This window comes from Epithele typhae, assembly GCF_022376455.1.
Source record: "Epithele typhae strain CBS 203.58 chromosome Unknown BXZ73scaffold_86, whole genome shotgun sequence".
In the NCBI taxonomy this organism is placed as follows: Eukaryota; Fungi; Basidiomycota; class Agaricomycetes; order Polyporales; family Epitheliaceae; genus Epithele; species Epithele typhae.
Window position 1 is genome coordinate 120531 of NW_025954277.1, and position 25732 is coordinate 146262.

The 25732-nt window shown below is 59.0% G+C and overlaps 9 protein-coding genes across 9 annotated transcripts; 7 read left to right on the plus strand and 2 right to left on the minus strand.

Moving 5' to 3' along the window:
* Window positions 1-238: 238 nt before the first annotated feature.
* On the plus strand, window positions 239-3388 carry BXZ73DRAFT_92803 (P-loop containing nucleoside triphosphate hydrolase protein; the record flags this gene model as incomplete). The annotated part of the gene is made up of 4 exons (XM_048026486.1): window positions 239-258; window positions 342-1655; window positions 1708-2490; window positions 2914-3388. 4 exons carry the CDS (start codon window positions 239-241, stop codon window positions 3386-3388), a joined length of 2592 nt encoding a protein of 863 aa, XP_047872613.1.
* A 538-nt stretch (window positions 3389-3926) lies between these two features.
* On the plus strand, window positions 3927-4771 carry BXZ73DRAFT_54940 (uncharacterized protein; the record flags this gene model as incomplete). The annotated part of the gene is made up of 2 exons (XM_048021248.1): window positions 3927-4117; window positions 4174-4771. 2 exons carry the CDS (start codon window positions 3927-3929, stop codon window positions 4769-4771), a joined length of 789 nt encoding a protein of 262 aa, XP_047872614.1.
* Window positions 4772-4840: 69 nt separating this feature from the next.
* BXZ73DRAFT_92804 (tryptophanyl-tRNA synthetase) lies at window positions 4841-6284 on the minus strand (the record flags this gene model as incomplete). Its single annotated transcript, XM_048026487.1, has 6 exons — window positions 4841-5292; window positions 5344-5480; window positions 5533-5648; window positions 5698-5778; window positions 5830-6042; window positions 6096-6284. 6 exons carry the CDS (start codon window positions 6282-6284, stop codon window positions 4841-4843), a joined length of 1188 nt encoding a protein of 395 aa, XP_047872615.1.
* Window positions 6285-6469: 185 nt separating this feature from the next.
* BXZ73DRAFT_92805 (Mak10 subunit, NatC N-terminal acetyltransferase-domain-containing protein) lies at window positions 6470-9162 on the plus strand (the record flags this gene model as incomplete). Its single annotated transcript, XM_048026488.1, has 13 exons — window positions 6470-6554; window positions 6615-6682; window positions 6742-6867; window positions 6930-7151; window positions 7205-7366; window positions 7419-7718; window positions 7771-7839; window positions 7886-8065; window positions 8117-8248; window positions 8298-8502; window positions 8553-8632; window positions 8694-8963; window positions 9016-9162. 13 exons carry the CDS (start codon window positions 6470-6472, stop codon window positions 9160-9162), a joined length of 2046 nt encoding a protein of 681 aa, XP_047872616.1.
* A 244-nt stretch (window positions 9163-9406) lies between these two features.
* BXZ73DRAFT_54923 (Phosphomethylpyrimidine kinase-domain-containing protein) lies at window positions 9407-11489 on the plus strand (the record flags this gene model as incomplete). Its single annotated transcript, XM_048021243.1, has 8 exons — window positions 9407-9475; window positions 9531-9656; window positions 9720-10419; window positions 10468-10591; window positions 10643-10786; window positions 10838-10879; window positions 10926-11308; window positions 11362-11489. 8 exons carry the CDS (start codon window positions 9407-9409, stop codon window positions 11487-11489), a joined length of 1716 nt encoding a protein of 571 aa, XP_047872617.1.
* Window positions 11490-11672: 183 nt separating this feature from the next.
* Window positions 11673-13454, minus strand: BXZ73DRAFT_106600 (uncharacterized protein; the record flags this gene model as incomplete). Its single annotated transcript, XM_048016659.1, has 1 exon — window positions 11673-13454. The coding sequence occupies one exon, from the start codon at window positions 13452-13454 to the stop codon at window positions 11673-11675; it is 1782 nt and encodes a 593-aa protein (XP_047872618.1).
* A 1418-nt stretch (window positions 13455-14872) lies between these two features.
* BXZ73DRAFT_54933 (Indoleamine 2,3-dioxygenase) lies at window positions 14873-16629 on the plus strand (the record flags this gene model as incomplete). Its single annotated transcript, XM_048021245.1, has 3 exons — window positions 14873-15166; window positions 15229-16138; window positions 16277-16629. 3 exons carry the CDS (start codon window positions 14873-14875, stop codon window positions 16627-16629), a joined length of 1557 nt encoding a protein of 518 aa, XP_047872619.1.
* A 698-nt stretch (window positions 16630-17327) lies between these two features.
* Window positions 17328-19469, plus strand: BXZ73DRAFT_106602 (uncharacterized protein; the record flags this gene model as incomplete). The annotated part of the gene is made up of 22 exons (XM_048016660.1): window positions 17328-17443; window positions 17506-17584; window positions 17638-17651; window positions 17718-17759; window positions 17814-17870; window positions 17928-17937; window positions 17997-18014; window positions 18067-18092; window positions 18146-18171; window positions 18224-18261; window positions 18314-18338; window positions 18400-18411; window positions 18463-18478; window positions 18530-18569; window positions 18621-18721; window positions 18774-18820; window positions 18875-18887; window positions 18939-18966; window positions 19021-19081; window positions 19145-19169; window positions 19232-19392; window positions 19450-19469. The coding sequence occupies 22 exons, from the start codon at window positions 17328-17330 to the stop codon at window positions 19467-19469; spliced, it is 975 nt and encodes a 324-aa protein (XP_047872620.1).
* Window positions 19470-20937: 1468 nt separating this feature from the next.
* Window positions 20938-25343, plus strand: BXZ73DRAFT_106603 (uncharacterized protein; the record flags this gene model as incomplete). Its single annotated transcript, XM_048016661.1, has 6 exons — window positions 20938-21583; window positions 21702-22063; window positions 22117-22755; window positions 22840-22980; window positions 23041-23343; window positions 25080-25343. 6 exons carry the CDS (start codon window positions 20938-20940, stop codon window positions 25341-25343), a joined length of 2355 nt encoding a protein of 784 aa, XP_047872621.1.
* Window positions 25344-25732: the final 389 nt, after the last annotated feature.

Below are 25732 nucleotides of genomic sequence, written 5' to 3' on the forward strand. Positions count from 1 at the left end.
ACGACCCTCTTTACGCCCTCGCGTCCCTCGTCCTTCTGCTCTCTGCTCCTTTTCCTCTCCCGCTGCTCATCTGCTGAAAAGGCAGCTAGAAGACCCCTTCTTACCAGCTGGATGATCCTCACGCCCCTCCTTCGACAGCGATGCCGACATAACTTTCTCCTTGCTGCTGGTGCGCGTCTATTCTCCCAGTCGTCTACCTCTTTGCAAGACTCGTACGGCTCAAAGGCGCGTCGAAGCCATGATCATCGACCACCGAAGGTTCCCCTACCCCCGGACGAATTTCACCGTCAGCCCAGGAGGATAACGGAAAAGGAGAGGGCCCATTCCACACTGAATCCAAGGAGGCAGAAGGAGGAGCCTCCCGTGTCCAGGGAGAGGCCGCAAAAGGGGGAGCGGTCAGAGCAGGCGAAACCTCCAAAGGCACTCTATATTCCACCAGTCGAAATCCCGTCCTACTTCGCCAGATCCGTCAGAACCCGGTTCACCCACGTTTTCAAAACCTGTTGCACTCGACTCGCTGAGTTCGGTGTCGAAGAGCCGAGCACTGTGCTCGACGTCTACGCCCAAGAGCTGAGCGAGGGCAACGTCTTCCGGGTCCTTGGCTACGAAGAAGACCGTCTCAAGAGGATGTCTTTGGACCTGCACGAAAACTCGCGCGACGCCTACGAGAAGTACCTCTGCCAGATGCTCTACGAATGGGCGAGCCACCCTGAAGGCGCGAAGGCGCTTGCTCCCCACGTCTCCCCCGCCGTCCTCCAGCAGATGCAGACCCTCTTCCACGCCGCGGACCGCTCGCTCCTCGAGTGGGACTACACCGCCGCGCGTTACGTGGGCCCGCGCCGCTTCATCATGCACGTCGGGCCGACGAACTCGGGCAAGACGCACCACGCCCTCCGCGCCCTCGCCGCGTCCAAGCGCGGGCTCTACGCGGGCCCGCTCCGCCTGCTCGCGTACGAGATCTTCGACCGGCTCAACAAGGGCCAGATCGTGCCCGCTGGCATCGACGCCGCCGACGCGGAGCCGGACGCGGACAGCCACGTCGCCGACGCCGACGACGCGCAGCGGGACGTGGTGGTGACGAAGAAGGGCAACCCGCGCTGGGCGCGCGAGTGCAACATGATCACGGGCGAGGAGATGCGGATCGTGAGCGCGGACGCGCAGCTGCTCAGCTGCACGGTCGAGATGGTCCCGATCTCGTCCCGGTGGCAGGTTGCGGTGGTGGACGAGATCCAGCTGATTGCGGACCCGCAGCGGGGAGGGGCGTGGGTCACCGCGGTGCTCGGGTTGAACGCGGAGGAGATCCACCTATGCGGCGAGGAGTCGGCGGTCCCTCTGGTCGAGGCCATGATCAAGGATCTGGGCGACACACTGGAGGTCAAGAGGTATCAACGCCTGACGCCGTTGGTCGTTGCGGACAAGGCTCTGGGGGACTTCTCGCAAATTACCAAAGGCGATTGCGTCGTCACTTTCTCGCGGAGCGGCCTCTTCCACGTCAAGGAACAAATCGAGCAGAAGGTCAAAGGAGTCAGGTGCGCTCTCGCCTACGGACGTCTTCCTCCCGAACTCCGCACGGAACAAGCTGCACTCTTCAACGATCCGAACAACAACTACGACGTCCTCGCTGGAAGTGACGCTATTGGGATGGGGTTGAACCTGTATGTCTGTCGTTCCTTCATCACGAACCTGGTACTAATCGTCCCCGCATAGGAAAATCAAACGCGTCATCTTCGAGGCCGTGGAGAAATTCAATGGCAAGAGCTTCACACCTCTGTCGACATCGCAAATCAAGCAGATTGCGGGGCGCGCCGGTCGCTTTGGTCTCCACGACGAGAATCCGGCCGGTGTCGTGACTACATTGAAACAGGAAGACCTCCCCGCTCTCCGCGAAGCCGTTGCGGCCGCCTTCCAGCCCCTTCCGCACGGCTATGTAACCATGACCAAAGGGACCTTCAATGCCATCGTGAGCGCGCTGCCCGTGGGCTCGTCGAATCTCACCGTCGCTATGGTGCACAAGTATGTTTCGAAGCAGTCTCCCTTGTACGACTTCCAGTCACTACAGGACATCACGCACACTTTGAAGGCTCTCGACGATCTGAACATCAAGCTCCCTGTTCCCGACCGCGTCACCTTGAGCAACGCACCTGTGCCGTGGCGGGACCCCAAGTGCGCGGCTGCGGTGAAGAAACTGCTCCAAATCTTCTCGCGCAAATCGTATGTCACTGTCGAGGAGGTCCTTGAGCGCGCGCAGCTGCTCAAGCCCCTCAACGATACTCTGGTCATGCTAGAGGGCGAAGACAACCCGTCGTTGGGGATGATCCAGCGTTCACTCAGCTCCCTCGAGACGATTCACAAACTGCTCGTCGTCTACCTCTGGCTCACATTCCGATACACCATCCAATTTCCGGACCGCAATAAGGCGTACAACCTGCAGCACACAACAGAGGCCGCCATGGACTGGTGTCTGGAGATGATGCATCTGCTGCGCAAGGGGTCAAGGAATACCGCAGTCGCGGAAGCCCGGGCAAAGATTCGGCGTCGCAGACCTGTAGAGGCTAGCTCTGAGCCGATCGTACACATGCCACAGGTCGCATAAAACACCTAAATCGCTCACGTATGTATACCCTCGTCGCTCTTCGGGTCTTCTCTCATCGATGTGCCCTTCAGGTTGTCGCGCCGCGTCCTTCACGCACCCTTCACCCACGTGAGAGGTTGTTTGCCCTGCTTTGTCCGCCCGTCCAGCCCGGTTCAAAAGCTCGCTCCGAGCGGCGTCGTTGCCCATTCGCTGCCCATCCCTCCTCCCGGCCCCTCCTGCTCACCACGCTCGTCCATCCGCGACACTTCCGCTCCTTTGCCTCCGGCGACCCGACACACCCTATACTCTTGCCCCATCATGTTACTCATCCCCGTAATCAGCCTCGTCTCGCTCGTCTTTGGGCGACCCACCGGTACGCCCCTGATGGTCCGCAACCCCGCTTCTTCCCTCGAGCCCGGCACCTTGCTTGGGCGACATTACATCATCACTGGCCAGCACGCCATCCACACCTCTTCCACCCCCCACCTCGCTCGCGCCGACCCCGCACCCTCCGAACGCAAGTCCCGCTCCGTGCCCTTCCCCAAGTACCTCCAAGACCGCTCGGACGCCCATTGGGCACACGCGCCGCGGGCCGCGTCCGTCGACGATCTCATCCCTCCTGGGACGGAAGCGAACTACGTGTCGCACGTGGGCCCGTTCGTGCCCTCCGATGCGAGCGAGGGCCCTCCCTACGGCCCCCCGCCTGTGGTTGCGTACACGCCGCCGTCGAACTACACGGCGGCCGCGTCGCCGAAGAAGATGATCAAGGCCAAGGGGCTCAAAGTCGCCGGGCCACACTCAGCGAGCGCGCTCTGAAGGCTGGGGAGGGCAGCGGCGTCGGCGCGCCCAATGTCTCAAGGGGATGCATAGTGGGATCTTACCAAGTACGTTAGATAATTGTAATGGACACCACGACTCGCGCATCATGACCTAGACCACCACTCTACTACATAGACCTTGTACATCTGTAAGGGTACTAATTGACGCGGCCTACCGGCCAGCTACCTGGATCTCTGTGACTTCTGCGGTGTGCTGAGGACACTCCGCGAGCGTTGGCGAGTTGATGGTAGGTGACCATCGTCGTCCTGGTGTTCTCAGTTGGCGTTCCCCTTGGCCTCTCCAACTTGGAGATATACTGCACGCCCGTTCAGGCTGTGCGTGGGAAGTCGATGTCATGGGTCGCTCGCGGTTCTATTTCCTTCTTCCTTCCGCCTTCTATGCCGCCGTCTTACAGCGCACGACGGGGCGCATTTTGAGCATCTCAGGCAAGCTTTGTCTCATGGGACTTGCGAGTTCTGGATTAACTTCATCGAATACATCCAGATAGACAGTCACATCGGGCGCGCGGTATCATATGGACGACCTCTCAGTACAGGTTGATATAGAACCTCCGACCCCAGGCACAGATATCGTCGCAGAAGAGGATACCTTGAGTACTCCGGTCGCGCCTGTCCCTGTGCGCCCTTTGTCATCCCTCCAAGAACGCAAGCTGGTCGAATACCTGGAAGAGCAGTTCCTCGACGTCACTCGAAACTACAAGAAACGGTTTGAGCCTCTTCTGAGCCTCTCGCCCTCATCTCATCCAATGCCTTCTCCCACAGATCAGACCCATCGTCCTCGCTCCCCACGCTCGCAGCCTACCTCGAAGCCACCCACCGCCTCCTCTCGTTCATCCTCCAAATCCCCCCAGTCGACCCCTCGACCCCGCTCCGGACCGCCCTCCTCCTCCGCCTCACGAGCGAGGTCCTGCAGTCCATCCCCGGCTACGCCCCCGACCCCAACACGCTCCCCGCGCTCCTCGCCTGGCTGCGCGACCTCGACGCCGGCTGGCTCGCCACCCTCCGCGCGGACGCGTGGGACTCGAACGCGTCCGCCGCGCGGCCCGCGCGCATCTCTTCGCCGCCCCCGCCCGACGCCGGCGGTGAGGACGCGCTGGACGAGCGCCGGCGCGAGGCGCGGGTGACGCGGCCGAGCCAGACGGAGCGGACGCGGCTGCGGAGCGCGCTGCTCGCCGGCACGGACGCGCTCGAGGAGTGGCTCGAGCGGCTTGACGCGGGGGGCGCGGGGGAGGGGTTCGCAGATGCGCTGCAGCGGGTGGGGCTCGAGCGGGAGTTCGACGATCTGTTTGCGGGGACGCTGGCGGAGATGGGGTCGTTGGCGGGGAGCGAGCCCGTGCCAAGCACAAAGGGGATGTGTTGAACGGCCAAGGTGGATGTATGAGTAGAGTAGCATTTCAGGGAATTAGGTACGATATGGAGGAGTGTAGTATTAGTAGAGTCCGGTACGCTTGCGGACCTCGTCGATTGTCTTTTCGGTGATCTCCATCGCGCGCGCTGCGCCCGACTTGCTGACCGAGTCGAGATACGCAATGTCTCGGCGAAGACGTTCGAACTCGCGTCGCGGCCCGCTCATGAGCCCCTCCACGGCCTCCGCGACGTCCATCTTGAACTCGGCGTGGCTCCTGTTCGCGTAGCGCACAGCGACGTCTTGAGGCTTGGCGTCCTCGCATGCAGCAAGGATGTCAACCAAGTTGGCAATTCCGGGACGCGTGTCGGGGTCATAGGAGATCCCCGTGATCGAGTCAGTTACTGCCCTGCGGATCTTCTTGTTGATCTGCTCAGCCGAATCGGTGAGGAGGATCCGGGAGTTGACATCAGGGGACGACTTCGACATCTTCGACGACGGGTCCTTTAGCGAGAGCACTCGACATGACGTCGAAGCTGGTTGCATGTGTTAGACTCAAGGGGCATGGCAGATGAAGGAGCACGTACGAATGACATGGCAAGGCAGAGGGAACACTGGCGGGTCGTCCTTGCCCCCCTTGAACGTCTTGTTGAAGGTGACCGCCAGGTCTCTGCACAGCTCGATATGCTGCTGTTGGTCTTCACCAACTGGCACGTGCGTAGTCCTGTACGACGGTGAGCATACCACCTGTATGCATATAGCACGATCATACGCACTTGTAAGCCAAGATATCTGCGGCTTGCAATACAGGGTAGGTGAAAAGTCCAACGTTGAGGAGAGACTCGTCTACCTCCGAATCATCGCGGGCGTTCCGAGACGCGGCGAGCCTGGACTTTCCGAGATTGTAGGTAGACACGCAAGACAAAAACTGCAGTATATACCTTCCAGGTGGTCATCCTGTGCAGCTTCCCCATGGGTGTGATGCAGTTCAAGATCCAGGCTAGCTCCGCATGGTGCAGGTTCTGAAGCAGAGGTCAGAATACGCTAGAATGCAGAGGATGGAGCACACCCACCTCGTCCTGGTGGAACACAATCGACCGCTTGGGGTCAATCCCACACGCCAACAGAACGGCGAGTATCTCTCTCCGCGCAGCGCTGAGTGCCTTAGGATCTTGAGGTAGCGTAAGGGCGTGCCACCCGACGATCGAGAAGATGAGCTTGTCTTCTGGTGCGGCTTCTCGCTGAAGCTTGACCCAGTTCATGAGCGCGCCGAGCATATTGCCCAGCTATATGCGTGATGTTGGGAGGGAGTATGAAGCAGAGCGCGTGAAACACGTACGTGAGGCATTCCAGTGGGCTGTATCCCGGAAAACACCACCCTTGGACGGGGAGGCCGCGTTTGAGACGCGATCTGCGCGACATCCTTGGTATGGACGGTGCGCCGCACATGACTAGGGCTATGAGAGAGCAAGCATGAAGGAAAGAGACTGCAGGCGGCACTACGGACGTGCTGGCGGAGGAGAGACATGGGCCGCCGCCACTGGCCACAGCGCTTGCCGACGCGTCCCGGAGCGCGTTGGGTGGCGCAGTCACTGCTCTTGCCTGGACGTCCATCATCTCACCCTCCAGTCTCTTTCTCTCTTAGCCACGTTCCCTGGGCTCTACTCCTCTGTTTCTTCCCTCTGGTCTGGGCTCTCCAGCGCTTTTGCTGCGATGTCCGACTTCGACGATTGGTTCGACATGCCCGGTGGCGACGATTTCGAGGATGTAACAGGGCTATTTGTTACTGCGGGTCAAGGTACGTCTGTTATCGCTCGTCGAGTACATCGTCGTTCTCAAATCCCCTCGGTGCGCGCAGAAATGGAACCAGAAGAGGTCATCCTCATGGACGGCATGACCCTCATGGACGCAATGAGTGCTTTCGAAGTGCGTAAAGCGCCACCGTCCTAAGGCTCGCGCTGCCTGCTCACACACGGCAACCACAGATCGGAGAGCCTCGTTTAGACAGCGGGATGATCCTCGAGGAGCAGCGCCGCCCACCGTTCGACCCGCTCGCGCCCCTGTTGCCGGAGGAGGTCTGCTGGATCCTGGACCGGACCTTCGCGTGCGAGGTGAATCCGGCCCTGCGTCGTATCTACCGCCCCTATTTCATGTCTTTCGTTTGTCGGTACAGATGGAATGGCATTCTGGGAAGACGCTCTCCCAGAGCGTGTTTACCATTCTCTTCGTCCACCATCTGCCGGACATCAACCCTGAGTACCTCATCCCCGAGGACGACGAAGATCTGGCGCGGCCGCGATGGCTTATTACCATCGTCCTCCGCGCGGGCGTTCTCGGCATGCTCAAGTGCTGCGACCTCGCGTGGCGCGAGCTGTCGAAGAACCGTGTGCAGGATGTCCGTACCCGCCGTGCGTCCCGTTGTGTGACCGTGCTCAGACGCGTTTTCAGATCGAGGACTGGCAAGGGGAGAAGTGCGACGTGTCCTTGCTAGAGGGAATCAACACCAGCGTGGTTCTGCACATGCTGGACATCGCCTGCGACTGGGTGCGGCAGTCTAACTTGTCGCCGCAACAGGTTTCTGCGCTCTGCGATAGGCTGGCTCTGCGGAAGGCAAGCCCATCGCGCTCTCACTTCACCACTCCTGACTTGATGTTGCATTCAGGCCCTCATGGAGCTCTACAAGCTCGAGCCCCTACGAGAAGTCGAAAACCTACCGTTGGCTTTGGCTGTAGCCCAAGGGCTCATCCACCGTGTACGGTCATTGCCACAAGAGCTGCCGCAGGGATCCTCTGCGCTACTGGTCATGGACCCCTACATTGCACGGCGACTACCAAATTTCATGCCAATACGCGTCACTGAGATGCCACCGCCAAATCAAAGCTGGGATGTCCTTCAAGACTTCGTCGAGTACTGGGTGACTATCGGGCAACTCGTGACGTCGCCGTCGCTACTCAAATGGAAGGTTAGACCTTGTTGTTTCTCCGTCGAGATCGAGTGATGTCACGCTTCCCCAGGTCCGCGGAGATTCGTGGATTGCGCTGAACAGGGAACCACCGGCCGCATTTCACCGTTCATCACTCCAGGCAAGTCTCCTTTGCAGTTTTTGACCATGCTCTCATTCCTCTACAGAGTCTCTTCTTCGACTCTGGATTCGTGCTGGGTTCCCATCGGACAACATGGCTACTTGAGCGGTTCTTCTACGAAGCCCTCGGGACGCCGTACTCGACCATTTTGGCCGCGTTCGAGCGCAGCGCTCCCTATATGCAAAAGGCAACGATGCGAGATGTTATTGAGCGACGGATCGTCAAGGTGGGTTATCCGATCAAACTCTCGTTGCTCAAGGTTGACACCGTTCCTCAGTTGATGGTCCCCCACATTCGATCGAGTTGGTACAACCCTCCGCGACGACGACGACACCTGATGAAGGAGGTCCTACAGTGGCATATGTTGTATGATGTGATGTTGAAAGACGTTGACCAACACCGACCACCTGTGAGTATTCTCACAATATGCCATGAGGCACAGTCTTCATCAGAGACAGGACGCCGACGCTGCCGCCATCCTCAAAGCCATCCCTCAAACGGCACTCATGCGGCGATTATCAGCATGTCGAGAGGTCATCTTGTCTGGCTTCCAACAAGAGCTATATGCGCCTGATGAGAAGCCGATCGCATACTGGCGCCTTGCAAACGTCCTTGAGGCACATCTGGACTGCATCGAAAGATTGCTTCTTATAGTCCCACCAGGTTCGTCATTCCCCCCTTGTTCGTTCTTCATCAGCTCATCAGACGACCAGGTACCATGGCCCACCACGAGCTTATATTCCAATCCCAGCATCTCGCGGCGCTGCAGATGATCTCGGTGACTCTCGTTCCTGTGAGCCTTCCGGCTGCCGATTTATGTTGACGATGTGGAGGCTAACTCCTCTGCTTCGTAGCTGACAGCTAACTGTATTACGTCGCCGTGGTCCCGAATTGCTCTGAACTTCATGCGAAGATACAAGTGGCTCTTCGCGCCGCAGTTCAACGACCTTGTGCCAGCGGAACCTGTAGCGGATCTCACGCGATTCCCGCAACAGCTGGACGAAGCCGTGCGGGACCTTCACTACTCCCCTTCCGAGACCTTCAAACTGGCCCAAAACATCCTCTCGCGTCTCAGCGAGTCGCCGCAAGAGTGGGTCGGACATTCAGCCAACGGCCGACGAGAAGTAAGGGTCTTTCATTTCCGTCTTCGTTTATATGTTCACCTTCTTTCTGCAGTATTTGCAAAAGCTGGCAGATGTCTGCGAGAACCTCACACAACATACTCCGAGGAGCCAGCTTGAGCTGCCCAATTTCAACCATAGGACGTTGAAGTGGATACCCGAGGTGCATCCTTGGTTTCCGACTGTTCCTCTCTCGTCGTGACCGACGACTGCGGCGCTGTCGACCGTAGTGGTGGATCTATGCGCGCCGCACCGCGACTACCTAGATTGTACAACGTAGATGGTAGGTTGTATGCTTGATTATCGTGCAGTTTCATCTAGAATCGGCCCGGACCGCATCTTCGCCGGACCGGCCCGTGGGTGCCAAAGTTGAGGCAAGGCTGGGCAAAGTTCAAACGACTTGTTCTGCATCCTCCACGACGTCAGCCTACGACTCACTTGTTGCGATGGCCAGCCATCCTCCGGTAGCACTCACGATTGCAGGTTCTGACCCCAGCGGAGGAGCTGGGATTCAAGTCAGTATCTGGCCGCTGTCATCTCGCAGCGATTAATGTTGATGGTTTTTCGCAGGCTGATCTGAAGACGTTTACCGTCCATGGCTGTTACGGAATGGCTGTTATCACTGCGTTGACAGCTCAGAACACTCAAGGCGTTCAGGCCGTACACCCTTCCCCTCCCGAGTTCGTAGCTCAGCAGGTATAGCTAGTCTCAAACACTCTAGGCGCCTACGAATGACTCACATATGGCATTTCCCCATAGCTCCGCGCGGTGCTGGAAGACTCCAACGTTCACGCGCTCAAAACAGGCATGCTCTACGACGCCGCGACCACCCGCGCCGTGGCACAGACGCTGCGCGCACACTACTTCTCCTCCCCGGACCCGCTCCTCGAGCCCCCGCGCGCTGGCCGGCTCCAGCTCGTCATCGACCCCGTCGCGCTCTCAACCTCCGGCCACACCCTCCTCACGCCCGACGCGCTCGAGGTGCTCATCTCCGAGCTCCTTCCGCTCGCCGCGCTCGTCACCCCCAACGTCCCCGAGGCCGCACTCCTCCTCGCCTGTGCACACCCGCACGACCCCCCGCCCGTGATCACGACACTCGAGGACATGGTGTCCGCCGCGCTGGCTCTGCGCGGCCTCGGCCCGTTCACCGCTTTAGTCAAGGGCGGGCACGTCGCGCTCACATGGGCGGATGTGCGGCGTGTGCTCGGGGCGCGGCCCTCGGTCGAGGTCGTCCAGGACTCGTTTCTCGACGATAACATGGAGATCCTGCGCGCGAACGAGCCCGGGGGCACGCGGTGGGACCGTGGGTCGGGGCCGGTGGTTGTGGACGTCATGTGCGGGGGGACGCTCGAAATCATCACGTTGTTCGTGCGCCCGAAGATCGAGAGCACGAGCACGCATGGGACGGGGTGCACGCTGTCGGCGGCGATCGCCGCAAACATGGCGAATGGACTGACTGGTGAGAGCGATCGCCTTCAAGAGAATGTGACGCTGACGTTCGCCGCAGTGTGGGAGGCGACGAGGAGGGCGACGGTGTTCACGCATCTCGGGATCGAGACTGCGTTCCCAGTCGGGCTCGGTAATGGACCAATCAACCACCTCCACAGCCTTTCGAAGAGGCTTGTTCCTCCGTAAGCTCTGTTCGAGTTGATCGTCGATGGTGCTGAAACATCCCGATTCAGGAAGACGCTCAACAATCGCCACCCTCTGACACGGATCCTGATACGCTCTGCCAACTCAACATGGAAGGAATACGTGGAGCACGAATTCGTGAAGCAGCTTGCGCGCGGCACACTCAAAAAGGAGTGTTTCCTCCACTTCATCAAGTCCGTCGTTCCCGCCATGCTCTGCTCTTTCTCCTGCTGAACTCTTGCCAGACAGGACTATCTGTATTTGAAGTACTACGCGCGAGCATACGGGTACGCACTCTATCATCTCCGGCGGTTTTCTCTCACACGTCCGCAGCTTGCTCATCGCGAAGTCCGCCACATACTCCTCCATCCAGTCCGCCACGCAGACGATCATCAACATCCTCACCGAGATCGCGACACACACCGCCTTCTGCGCCCAGTGGGGCATCACCGAAGCCGACCTCGCGTCCACGCCCGAGTCCCCGAGCACGACCGCGTACGGCGCGTACCTGCTCGACGTCGGCCTCCAGGGCGACGGCGCGAAGCTGGTCATGGCGCTCGCCGCGTGTCTGCTCGGCTACGGCGAGGTCGGGCTGTGGCTCAGGAAGGAGGCGGCGCGGCCGGCCAGTTGGGTCGTGCTCGAAGGGAACCCTTACCTCCGGTGGATCGAGGATTACTCGGGCGAGGCGTACCAAGGCGCGGTCCGTCTCGGACTTGGTGCGTACCCGCTGCTCTGGGAAATCCGGGACGATCTGACCGCGGGGTTGCAGAGACGATCGAGACGTTGGCGGTGGAGAACCCGCCGAACGAGCTGCAGTTCCAGGAGTGGTGCGCGGTGTGGGAAAGGTGCACGCGGCTGGAGAAGGGGTTCTGGGATGCGTCGCTGAACTTGCTTTGATCGTCGTTGCGTTTCGGCGAGCGACTGACAGAATCCATATGTATACATCTCGACAATCGAAGCCACAATAAGACCTTGCCCTCTCCCTAGTCTCGAATGTCCAACAACCGTACTGCTGCAAGAGAGCTCCGACGCGCTCTGGATACCCCGAGCCCGGGACACCAAGCTGCCGAGACAGCGCCCTCACTTGAACCGAAGCCGTCCGGTCGCCTCCACAACCACCGGTCCGTCGACGCAGCCGCGCAGGTCCGCCGGCACCTCGCACGCGCCCCCATCGAGCTCCACCACGCCGTCCGACGCCCTCTCCGCCGCCCACTCGAGGGTGACCTGCAGGGACTTGAGCCGCGCGGCGCCCAGTCTGGTCCGGCACGCGAGGATGTACGCGAGCGGCTTGAAGTACCCGTCGCGGACGTGCGCCGCGGCCGCGTCGAGGTGCCCGTCGACGAGCGGCACGCGCAGGCGACACGCCTGGTCGACGAGGATCGTGAGCTTGAGATGCGCCAGGCGCGGGCAGACGATCCGCGGCTCCTCCCCCGGCGTACGACAGGACTCGTCCATGAGACCCTTACTGTGGTCGGTAAACAACGTGAAGACGTCCGCGATGGGGCCGTACAGCTCGAGCGCGCGGAGCTGGGGGAACGCGCGGAGGATGGTCGCGAAGTGCCAGCGCTGTTCGCCGACGGGTGCCTGGAACATGCTGCTGAGGCGGAGGCTAGTGATCGGCGCTTGTTGGAACGCGATGAGGAACGTTGGCCGATCGAGGGCGAGGCGGGAGATGAGGCGGAAGACGGGTTCGTCGTGGGCTGACGCGAGTAGCGAGGTGAGACCTCTGTCCCCGCCTACGTCCTCGGCGACGAGAGAGGTGATGCGAGAGAAGGCGTGTTTCGCCCAGGCGGGATTTCCGTCCAGGAGATGTAGAACAGTCGGATGGAAATAATCCAGGACGTCGACGAAGGCGGAGGTGGGGAAAGAGAGTATGGACATGGTGGCTTGTATGCTGACTTCGCCTAGAAATTGAAGTCTGAGAGTGCTGAGCAATGTGAAATGAATGGGGCGCCGGGAGCGCTGGGTGATTGTTTCGTCGGGAGGAAGGTCGGCCAAGAGCCCGTGTTCTGGTAGGCAGATGAGACTGAGATCGACAATGTGCGGACAATTGCGCAGCGCGATGCGGATGTGGTCCATTGTGTACATCACAAGGAAGGGACCCAAGAGCTCAAGGATGCGGAGAGTACCGGTGACCAAGAGTGGAAAATACCACAGCGGAGCGACAAGCTTATGGAGCCGGGGCATTGGGTAGACATCAAAGGGGGAAAGGAGGTGGGTGGCTTCGTATGTGGGCAGCCATATATCAGTGCTGCTTTGGGAATTCCCCATCAGAACCGAGAGGCCGATGAGGTTGGGGAGAGAGCGCGCCGCGACGAGGTCGTGGAACGTAGACAACTCCTCGGAATTGTTTATCCGGAACGAAAAGGCGGTGAATCGGGCGCCAGATGCCATAATGTGAGGGTGGATCTGTGGAGAAAGGTCGGTGACAGAGGCTTCTAGGCCGCGGCGGCACGACCGATCTATGAGGATCTTGAGATTTTTGACCTGTAGATCTCCGTATGTTGAATGTGCCTCCTGGAGCGCCTGGGTCCAGAAGAGTGACGTGGTGAGGGATACAGAACGCCATCTGCGGCATACGAGTGTCGCTTCGCGGCCTTTCGTCCAGGAGTAAGCGATGATCATAGAGAGGATCTCTGCGGGGAGACGATAGTTGACGAGTGCGAGAGTGTTGTGGAGGAAATGGAGAATCCTTGCATATCTCAGGTGCTCTTCTGTTGCATCTTTGAGATGTTCCTTTGCCCGGACGGTGATAAACGCGCGTAGTTCATCGTGCACGGAGAGAGCTCTGATACCATCCGCGTCTTCGAGTGGGAGTTCGTTGACTAGACACCAGGCCTCGAGCGGCAGGACCGAGACCATTGCGAAGGGATCCACTATATACGATGGCGTGAGTCTTAGAGGAGGGGTAGGGATGGGCATCGCCGACCTATTGGTATGCTTGGTAGTGGTCGTAGTGGTGGAAGAAAGCAAGGTGTGCGTGCCAATTACAGTCGACTCCGATGTATGCACCTCGATCGTCCCGAGTCACTAGTATGGCAGTCCATGCCTCGGCAGCCGGGGGTTGCATATATGGTACCCACAACGATGACCGCATCTTGACATGCCTGTAGACTGTACGGCATGCTGCAGCGGTATCGTGATGAATGGTTGACTCATGCATATGTATAGTCTATGGACGGTCGCAGTGGGAGGCGTTGAAGGTGCGGGCGTCAACACAGGTCAACACGCGCATTAATTGGGTCGGTCTCGGGCGTCCTCCGGTCACTTGCAGTTTCATCCGCCCAGCTCTCAGATCTTCAGATCTCATCTTCATCCCCCGCACACTCTGTCCTATCTCCAGAAAAAGTTCCGTCCCGTCTCTCTGAGCATCTGGTCCAGCATGCCATCTCACGCGCTCACCCATCGAAGACGGGGCAATCCGCACATGGAGTTCGGGGAGACCTTTAGAGGGGGCCATGGATCCTGGAGTGTCCCATGCAGCATGAATCTAGGAGGCTGGTTAGCGCAGCGCTGCTAAGGGTACGTTTGAGCGTCGCATTCCCCGTTCTCTTGCATTCTCCAACATCCGAGCCAAATATCCCCCGCATATACGCTCGTCCCCGTGCGGTTCTGGAATGGCCCTGACCCGTCTTTGAGCAGTATTTCTGCTTTTCCGACACGCTCTTACTCTCTTTTTGTAGCCAGATCCGCGTCAAACCTGGACAGCCGAGCTTGAGCAATCCGTGAGTGCACAAGTCGCATCTGCGCACCTCCTTTCTGAGCCTTTGATCACGCGTAGATGCATTCTCGCGCAGTAGCTTTCGACATTGCGTAATCCCGCGACCCCGCCGTGGCAGTCAACGCCCAACCGGTGGTGGCTGCGCTTCCGCACCGCGTGTAGCCGCGGCGGCAAGTTTATGGCTCTCGAAATGGTCTGTCCGACGCTTGAATCATTGTCTATCGACCGGTCAAACCCTCCGGTAGGAGGCGGAGCGGATGGATTGGGCGGGAACAGGTGGCGGCAGTGCGGAGCGGAGCGGAAAGCGGGTCTCGAGCCAAGGCAGTCGCCTGCGGCCAAATTCGCAACCGCCCGGGTCACTATTTAAGATCCTACCCAAGCCACCACAGTCACCATCGGTTAATTCTTTCATCCTCCTCTCATCGGACCCTCCATTACCAACGCAACTCGTCGCCGTTCGCGCCAATCGCGCCCTCACTCCTCCAGCCGTCCACCACCCTTTACGCCTCCATCCAGGTAGATTTGTTGGCCACCGTCCGGTTCGAAACCTGGCATCAAAATGCAGTCGCTTCACATCAACCATTTCCTCAGTCTCCAGCGCCCTGATGTCTTCGCTCCCGCCGCCGCCGGCATCCCCGATGTGTCGACGCTCGCGGCCCATGACTTCGATGTAGACACTCGCACTGGGTTCATGCCGCCCCAACCCCCGATCGCCCGCCTACCCGCCGCATGGGAGCACTGGGAGGCCACGCTCGACGATGCCATCAACAGCAAGCTCGAGCTCGCTGATAAGCCTGGTATTTCGCAAGATGACGAAGAGCGTTCGGCGCATTGGCGGAGCTCGGTCCGAAAGGTGCGGAGATCCCTTCACGGTACTTTTGGGGGCAAATCTGATGCGTCATGCATCGCTTGCAGCTGCCCATCCTTTGTACTGAGGAAGTCAAGGCATCCGAGATCCTTCTCCGTCGCGGGCACTGCGTGCTGGCCTGGATCATGCACTTCTACGTGCACACGACGCCGGTCTCGGAGATGAGCATCCACATCCCAGCCCCCGTCACGGTGCCGCTCCTTCAGATCTGCGCACAGCTCCAGGTGCCGCCTGTTCTCACCTACTCGGACGACGTTCTCTACAACTGGGCGTTCAAGACCCCGCCCGCAGCCAACACCCACTTCGAGCCCAAGAATGAGCTATACAACCTCCGATGCAACACGCTTTTCACCGGCTCGACCGACGAGGAGGAGTTCTATCTCTCGTCTGCGCGCATCGAGCTCCGCGGCGTGGAAGCGCTCTCGCTCATGCGCGCGATCATGGACGAGGCCTTCGTCAACGACGCGATCGCCCACCACCGCATCACGTCGTACCTCACCGAGCTCGCGGCCGTCATCCGCCACTGCCGCCAGCTGCTCGGCGCGGTCCGCGAGGGGTGCGATCCCAGCACATTCTACCACGAGATCCGCCCCTGGTTCCGCGGCTGCGACTCGGACACGCGCGGCCGCCGGTGGGTCTTCGACGGCCTCGAGCTCGACCCGAGCCTCGAGGTGCCCACCGAGCTCTCGGGCCCCAGCGCGGGCCAGAGCTCGATGATCCACGCGCTCGACATCTTCCTTGGCGTCGATCGCTACTCGCACTCGAACTTCAAGGCCGACCTCGCTGCCGCCGCGACCCCGCCTGCATTCCCGCCCCCGCTCCAGGCATCCTCCAGCTCGTCATCGTCGTCCTCATCTTCATCCTCCTCGTCCGCCCCGGCGACCCCGCTCGCATTCCCGCCCCCGCTCCGGGCGTCCTCCCGATCCTCTTCCTCTTCTGCCTCGTCTGCCCCTGCAAGTCCCGTCCCCGCCTCCGCGTACCTCATGCCCAGGTCCGGGTCCTTGTACGACTCCGATCCGGAGCCCACCGTGGCGACGAAGAAGCCCGCCGCGATCCCAGCGCCCCTGCCCGCGCCCCTCTCCCTGCCCACCCCAGCGCCCACAGCAACCCCCTTCCTGACGCGGATGCAAAAGTACATGCCGCGCCACCACCGCGCGTTCCTCCGGCACCTGCACGCGAGCCCGCGCCCGCTCCGGCAGCTCGTCGAAGCCGCGAACGACGACCGGCTGCGGGCCGCGTACGACGAGGCGGTGACTGCGCTCAAGGAGTTCCGCGACGAGCACGTCCGGATCGTGGCGCTCTATATCATCGTCCCCGCGCGCCAGGGCCAGGGCGCGGAGACGGGGGCGGGCGTGCCCAAGGGCACTGGCGGCACGGACGCGTACCAGTTCGTCAAGGGCGTGCGCGACCAGACTGCGGGTGCGATCATGGGCCCTCGGAGGGTGTGAGTTGGAGTTCGGCCAGGGCGGAAAGTTGGGAGTTTAGATTATGGCGGTATACTTATATGGGTTGCTTCGTTCGCCGTGTTGGAGGAGCTCGTGTTGTAGTGCCTCACGCAATGCAACTATCGACGCTTTGCTGTGTATGTCGAGTGAGACTCACATCGCCTACTGGCTGTGGTATGTATGGCCGGCTAAAATGAGTGGCCCCTTAATGAACTAGTTCCACCCGTCTGACGAAAGACCGCTCGACTCGCTGAATTCGCCGGTTCCTCGAGGTACGGACTCGGGGTTGGGAAACACGCGGGGTGACAGCGGCAGGGAAGGCGCGGCTCGGGAAGATCCGGAGGACAGCAGGACTGGGCGCCCGCGGATTGTCCCTTCCCTGCTCTCGTCCAAGCTGCTCCCCGCCTGCCACACCCACACCGCCTGCGAGCAACTCCTTGCCCCCACGCCCATATGCTCCCCCACCCACACACGTCGCAAGTTGCCAGCATGAGCCGCCCCCCGCCGCTCACCTGCTTCCGTGGATCGCGGTCGACGGAGCACAGCGCGCACAGCCGACGGAAGACACGGACATAGAACAGAACCTTGCTGATACATTGAGCCCTTCGGAGGTCGCTAGGCCTTTTATACGGCCACCCCTCGCTCTGAAGACGAATGCTGCCGGCCCCGACTAGCCTCTAGTGCTCGCGTCGCAGCCTCCCATGGCTACACTCCGCGACGCTTCCATGCTCTCCGCCAACATGGTGCCTCCCGGGCCCCAGATCGCCGTCCAGAGCTCCATTGCCGCCGGCCTCATTGGCACGACCGTCGGCTCCCTGTGCGTATCCGCCTCCCGACCTGCCAGTCCTGCTCGTGACGTGACTGATGTCCCCGGCCCAGCTTCTACGGGGTCATGCTCCTCCAGGCCCTCATGTACTTCTACAAATACAAGAACGACCAACCCATCCTGAAGCTCATGGTGCGCTTCGTGACAACCCGGCCTTGGCGCGACTTCTCACCTCTTCCGTCTAGGTGCTGGTCATCGTGTACGTACTCGAGACATCGTCTGCTTTGTACGATCGATGTTCAACTCCACCCTGGCGCCCATCCAGCTTAGCGGAGACTGCACATGTGGGCATCTCCATGCACGTAGAGTAAGATCGCTGCGTCTGGTGGGATCTCTGCCCCGCTAAAGGCCTCCCACCCAGATACCACTACCTCATCAGTCACCACGCTGACCCCGACGCGGACAACTTCGCTACTGTGTGAGCCTTTCCCCGGTCTAGACCGAGACTAGCGTACTGAAAGCGCAGCGTTTGCAGATCGATAATCGTACGTACACACTGTCGTCCATAAGGAGGGAACGACGCTCACATTCCTCCTGGCGCCAGCTGCTTGCCCCTGTCTCGGTCAGCCACCTACACAGGCTTCCGCCGAGATTTCCACTGATCCCCCAAACAGGCATTAGTGATCCTCATTTCGGACATGTTCGTGGCATTTCCGGTCAATGTTCGGGAGCGCGCTAACCACCGTCCGCTAGCTTTTACGCCCGGCGTGTATGGTTATGTGGGTACAGGAACTGGGTCGACCTGTGGGTACCGACTGACGTCGTCTTCAGTCAATCCTCCCTACCGGATTGTGTTCTTCGCTGCATGGGTAAGATCCATAAACGTAGCGTGCTGGCATCGCACTGACCCCGTTCGTGCAGGCCTCATTTGTGGGCGCGGGAACAGGTAGGCGTTGTATCGACATCCGCAAGCATTGCTCCTGACGACTCCATTACTGCCCGTTCAGGATTTGTGCTTGGTGAGTAATGTGGCGTCAGATTGTGATGATGCGAACTCACCTGGAACGCAGCGGCGTTTTTCAAGCTGTGCGTGCCGTTCCGTTGAGATTCGGACCGACGCTTACCCACACTGCGCAGATTGATGAACAGGACATACCAGCACTGGGTCGCAGTCAAGGTAGTTCTTCATAGCTCGCTTCGTTCGCTGTCGCTCATGCGTCTTCGACAGTGGCTGACCACTGTGGCGTTTGCATGCGCTGCGGTCAGCGATGTGTTGGTCGCCATTTCTCTCGTGTACCATCTCTACAGACAGAAGACGGGGTTCGGGCGGTATGTCGGCGAACAGCACTTCGAGCAGATGCGTTTCTCATCGTTCTTGCAGCACCGATAGGCTCGTAGACACACTGACGACATACGCCATCAACACAGGTACGTAGGCGAGCAACTCGTACTGTCCTGTCAGCTGAATGAACGCTATCATAGGGCTTGTAACGAGGTACGACCGAATGCTTTGCGCGCATGGCTACGAGCTAAAGGGCTGCTCCAGCTTATCCAGCCTCTTCTGCGTCATTCTCGTGAGCTGCGCCTCATCTTGGCGGTCCTGTACGTGATATTGATCGACCGCACAGTCCGTGCTCGAAGGGCCACATCACCTGTACCTCGTCGCGCTCAGCGTGGTCACCACAAAATGTGAGCGCGTCTCGCTCGACGCACTCCCCTGGCGGCGGTTCTCACTGTATCTCTCCCTCCCAGTCTACGCCATCTCGGTGCTCGTAACGTGCGCTTTGCCACTTCGTCACCCCCACCTCTGAGTGCTGACGCCCCCTCCCACCTGCGCAGACTGAACTCGCGCGAGTATTTGTCGGCCAGGCTGCACGGCCGCGCAGAGGCCGCCGACGCGACGGAGACCGTCGTCTTCACGACCGTCCCCTCCTTCTTCCTCACCCAGTTCCGCTCCTCCTTCTGGACCCGAACCGCGACCCGCCCCCGCACCGATATAGGTGCGCCTGCTGCTGCGGTGCGCGCTGCCGTCCGCTGACCGCGCTTCTCCTCCGCAGATACCGAGCTCGCGGTGTGACGGTGGGTAAGCCCGGACTCCGGACTCCGAGCGGCGCGCGGATTGTAGCACTACGCGGACTCTTGCACTGTAAAACACCATCCACATCATACTATCGCTCCCGCCAGCGCGCCGCGACACTCGTCACTGGTGAGACATCGTTCTCGAACACGCCGAAAGATTCGTATGTGATATACGTACATGGGCGATGGAGCGTGCGGGCCCGCGGCACCTGGCTCCGCAGCCCGGGAAACGCGAGAGGCGCGAAGGGACACTGGGACGGTGACGGCGCTTTCAGCCGCGATTTCCCCTCATTGGAAGTGGATCGAACGCACGTCCCGAACGCAGCGCTGCCCACTCCCATCCCGGGGAGCTCGAGGAGTTGGCGGATCCCCCGCCGACGTGAAGTTCGGTGGGGTCCTTTACGAGATGCAGGTCGGCCCTTTTATTCATTGCGGCGGTCGATGCATGTCTGACGTTGTTGTTCTCTTTGCCTATCGCGCGGCGACCTCACATACGACCGTAGCTACAAGCACGGCCCAGCGACGTCATGAGCTTGTCGCGCCTGCCACGACGATCCGACGAAGGGCTTGAAGCCGTGGTGCATCATCGAGACGGAGGAAGAGACGAACGAGACGAGCCTAGTAGTGGCGTGTGACGTGAGGGCGCGCACGAAGGAGTCGGACAGATAGCGTGCCGTGAGGTAGAGAGCCTCGGGAGAGGACCTTTCTGGAACGAACGCTGCAAACCTGCCGCGCGACTCCTCGAGAGCTGCGTCACCGGGGGCTTTGAACTTGGTGAGTTCGCCCGGAGCTGCGATCCCCGGCGCGATGCGACGGCCATGCCGCGTCTGTCTTTCCAACAGTTGGAGAACACCTCGGAGAGGATTTCCGTGGGGAAAGCGCGGTGAACGGGCGCCACGGCGTCGTAGACTCCAGACTCCAACGGAGCCGTGATTCGGATGGAATCCTGTACATACTCCTCCACGCGCGCTGCGGAAATCCATATGCGCATTGCTTTGTCAACCCCGACAACGCGTCACGATCCGACTCTGCGACTGGGATCAAGTCTGTGCCATACAACCACTACACTGGTACGAGCGGCACGTCGCTAGCGGTGCCAGTTGATGTGTATCAATATATCACGGGTCTCACACGTCAGTGACTGTCACCATTGTGACATCTAGCGTAACCAGATCCCCTGTCCGAATCATCGGCCCACTGGTGCTTCTGTCACTATCATGATCAAGGTGTGATGGGTGATAGGCTGGCGAGTTGGAGGGCAAAACTATCAGTGCTGTACCTGCTTGTTCTTATACTACCACTTCAACCTTGCCCACCCCTTCCCCCCTCAACCCCACATCCGATATGCCCAAAGCAGTACGCAATTTTGACACTGTCACACTTCTGGATGCACTAACATCCAGGCCTCGTCCGCCACCCGAAAGACAAAGCAGGGGAAGGAGAAAACAGTGTCTTCTCTGACACCAATGGAGAAGTTTGAGAAGACTGGACATGCCAGCAAACAGGTGAAGGAAACATTCCGGGAGCAGGTCGCCACGGCTGCCCTTTCCAACGCCCAATCCGACTTTGAGGCAACTGGTCTCAAGGTTCTCACCAACAAGGATCACGGCGACAAGTCACAGGTCGACAAGGCATTCCTCGGCATGTGCATGATCTCCGTCGCTGGTCCCAATGTGGTCGCCTTCGCCCACAATGTCGGTGTAAACCGAACTACAAACCAACATCATGTGCGTAGTATCGCCAACAATATGCATACCTCATCTCGTCGGTCCGTCAAGCACCCCATCTGCATCGCCGTCCGTCGGGAGTCTATCGACCCCACCTCAGTCTCCAAGACATGGCCCAACGGCAAGAGCAACAACCCACCCACTCTCAAGATCCTTCAAGGTGGCAAGGTGGAGCTCCTCGACGGCAACCATCGTGTCGAGGCCGCCAAGCTTCACTCCCAGATGATGGTCAAGCTCATCACCTTGAAGAAGCTGGAGCTCAGGAGCTCTGAAGTCAAGCACATCACAGGACCAGAGGACCTCAAGGCTCTGGAGCACGAGGTGGAGGTGCTGACCAATGCCCTTGCTGGCACGTACTGGTGGGTGGCGGAGGTGTACGATCTGGGTAAGTGCAGCCATGAATTGTTTGTGCTCAGATTGGTCCTAGTGGCATGCCGCTGCCAGTGCCAGTCCTTCTCTCTCTTGGAGTCTTGGTTGCTCACTCCATTTAAATGTCTGTTCAGACGCGCCAAAGGACATTCTCCTGAAGCTGTCCGAGAATGCCACCGGTCCCATCCTGCCCCAGACCCCTTCTGAACAACTCTGGGCTGCTGCATGCCAAGTTGCTAACCACATCAATAACCCTGCGAATGGCATCAGCGAGGAGGACCGACGCACCCTCCCACCCAAGGTGCTGCAGGAAGCTCTCAGCAATGTCACTGTCAAGAACAACCGCAAGAACCTCCTGATGAGCAAGCCGGCAACCTGGGTAGTCGTTCAACTCGCCGTCGAGTTTTCCTACTTTCACAAGGAGGACGTCATGCCGGCCACAAAGTGGATTGAAGAGAACTCGAAGGGCGGCCACTTCGGTCACGGCATCGGCTTCGTGAGTTCTAGACCCATATGGGCTCTCCTGATTCACGCTCACAAAGCCATCAGCTTCGGATGCAAATGCTGCACGATGGGTTCAGAAAGCTGGCGCTCATCGCCTCCTACGACAAATGGACTGCACCGGGTGTCGTAGCCACCACCAAGGCCTACAACAAGGCCGTCACGGAGCAATGGGCGCAAGTCAAAGAAAGGCTTGCCAAAGACAAGGACGTCGACTTGCTGGTGCTGGAGCCTTTCAAGAAGGACGACAAGAAGGACAAGTCCTGGGCCTCTGCTATCACCGCATACGAGCAGCTCGTGGAGAGGTTCACCAAGAACGGGGTTTGCCACAAGGTGTGGCCACCTGAGCTACTCGAGAAGCTCGACGGTATCTTCGTCAAACACCTCCAGCACTGCATGCACGAGTTTGGGCAGCTTGAGTCTGTGGAGTGGTCTCGTGGTCTCAGCAAGTATTGGCCCGACGTGCTCGTGATGTGCAAGTCGTACTGGGAGGCCCTCATCGAGCAAGCTGACACTGACAAGCTCTCCGACAATGCCAAGGGTGCACTTTCTTATGCCTATGACAAGTTGGTGTGGGTGTCGACCCTGTCGCAAAATGGGTCAACCTTTGTGCTGCCTTTGCTCAGCAAGTCAGCACTCTCAGCGATGAACACGATGCTGCTCAACATCCAGAGCGGAGTAAACTGGGTGAGTCCCTTTCCTGCGCTGGACTGGTTCTAGCGGCATGCCGCTGGGACCAGTCGCGCAGCCACAGCTAACATGCTTTCCTAGCTCACCCTTATGATGGATCCTGTTGCTCCCTTGTCCTCTCGTCTCGATGGCACCCCTGACGTTTGGGACCTCTCGTCTGTTCTCAACAAGGACCTGCAGGCGGCCTCCTTCCTTCCATCCTCTCGTCTGTTCTTGATCCATGTGGGTGATATGGTTCACGTTCACTCTCTCATCAGATTGTTTACTTCACCCCCCTCATAGTTCTGGAACTCTGTCCTGTCCGAGTCTAGGTCCCTCAAGTTTATCAGCAAGAAGTTTGAGCAGCATCTCACTCCAGTCCATTACAACATCCTGTCCTCCCACCTCAAGGCCCTCATGCAACATTGGGACCACATTGTAGGTCCCCTCAATGTTGGCGAGCGGCTCAGCAAGTCCAACGATGCCAAGGTTGCTGCCCCCCACGCTGAGGAAGACCACGAGCACGTCAATTTGGGCTCTTCAAGCAAAGGGAAGGGCAAGGGCAAACACGTCTCTGTCGTGGAACGGACTCTGGACTCGCCCTACGTATTATTTTTCGTCTTTTCTTTGCCTTTTCTCTGCCTGCTACTATATTGGAAGGTTGTTCCCGCGCTTAAGCGCCCGTATCGCGGACTCTCTTAGCACTTGCACTTCGTGTCCTAGCCCTCATCTCGACCTCTTGGTCTTTGTGGGCTAGGTGAGTATCTCGATTGCCTGTATGTATGTAGAGCTATGTTAACTTGGTCTTTGTGGGCTAGACATCCCTCATGTGACTCTAGTCTGCGTCTGCTTTGCGCCTAGTGCCGGCAACGCCTCTGCACCACTACATCGAGGTCATCCAACCTCCATCTACACCCATCCACTCCTCCCTCTCCTCCGATTGGCGTTCGCGGCCCGCTCCCGCGTCATTAGGTCGAGATCTAACCAGTGAGTGCTGGCATCAAAGCATCGGATCGCCCCCACTCGCGCAAGCATCGTCCCCACCCTGTGCCACTCGCCCCGCTCTTCCCCTACCCTGCATACCTGCCGGAGTTATAAGGCTCTGAGCGTATTGCAGTCTCCCTGGGTCTATTGAGCTCGAGTATCACACTCTGAGAACACTACCCTGCTCCCGGCCGACGACTCTATCCGCGCAGTTGGTCATCCCGACTGATTGGCTGCCCGGAAGCCTCAATAGGTGTTCACTTCCCCGGAGCGTACCCTGGTTCCTAGAGCACGGTGGCTTGCGCAGGTCATCAGCACGCGGTTGACACTGAAGACAACCGGCACGTCCACATCGTCTGCAACGAGCGAAACGACCTCCTCTGGCGAGAGTGCGACGACCAACCGTGTCCCCATATCCATACCCCTGTTGTTACGATCAAGGACGCTAGTACGCCGCCCCTATTTAATTTCCACCCATAACCCCACTCCCCCGATATGCTTGCCCCGTAAATACCTACCGATTGCACTCTGACTTGCACGGACTCATCTCTACTCACTCTGCCGCACCGTGACTCCCCGATCGCTCCTAGTCAACATAGGTCATGGCGACTCAGACTAGCTCATACGGACTCGTCGTGACTCGCAGATAATATGACTCCCCCCGCTCTCCCCTGTATATAAGGACAACATCTCTGAGCGCTCCCTCCCCAGACTTGAATCTCCTTTGTACACTACGTCTACCTCAGCTACGCGCAATCTCATCCTCTTGTCGCTCGCACTCGCTCGATAGCACGCAAGCGCCAGAGCATAGCCACCGTAACCACAAGGCACCTAGGCTGTATTCCATCTGGAATAAGTCTCGAACGTAACATTAGATTCAAGTCTCGAACCCTCCACTTCTATAAGTGCAGAGGATCTATCTAGGACCAAGGAAGGCTGTGTACTGCTCGAACGCAGAACACAGTATAAGCATCAGACATCACGGATATCGTTCAGCAATACGCAAGTTTGGAAACAAGCCAGAGGGAAAATTCCCGCAACTCGCACCTATACGCTACCCCTGGAACCCCCTCATCCTATTGCCAAGGACCCCTCTTCACGGACGACCCAATCTTCGCGTTGAGATCCATAGCCCCGCACCTGAGCCCCATACTCCCTTCGACACAATAATCAACGAAGACGAAGAGAGAACCGCGGTACAGGCTCAAGCAGAAGAAGACTCAAGTGAAGACACCGTTGAAGAGTACTACACTTTTAGGAGGGCCCTGAGGCAAGGAGGAGAAAACCTGAACACGCTCCAGACCGAACCCATCTTAGTAGAAAGATTTGGAGCACTTGAACTGGAAACACTCCACCAGCAGATCACAGACCTGGACGATACTCTCGGCGAATTCTACGGAGTCCCAGACATGGACGAAGAACCGATTGAACTACCCCTTCACGCGCACGACCCAATCACCAAGCTCGTGCAACGCCTTCAATTCGACGTAGCCGATCTTGAACAATTTATATTCAACTTCAGGGGTAACTTCATCCATCCAGACTACCCCAACCGCCTCGAAGCACTCAAGCGAGTTCGCATCGCTCTGGAAACGGTTCAAGAGTACTTGAATGTCAACTGAAGCGAACGAAGAACCTGATAGATCGTGCAAAGACTACGCCCACATCTTCAACCCGACCAATACCGCCGACTATCACATTACTAGACGAGGATATCAACGGTGCACCACACAACGCTGTCCCATCAGATACTGGGCAGCACGAAAGTCCAAGGCACCAGAATTAGAACCTCCATACGAACCAGTCTCAGAATCACAGGAAGAACTATTCGCAGCACAATATCCCACAGGCCTCGAACGGTTGTGGAAACCACTGCGAACCCAGGAGCAATCCCAACCCATGCCCCCAAAGCCGGCCAGGATTACTAGAACCACATCAGGACAACGAGCAAGAGACTCGCCAAGGATTACCCCCAGATCCTTGACAAAGGAAGAACCAGTAACGGCCCCAA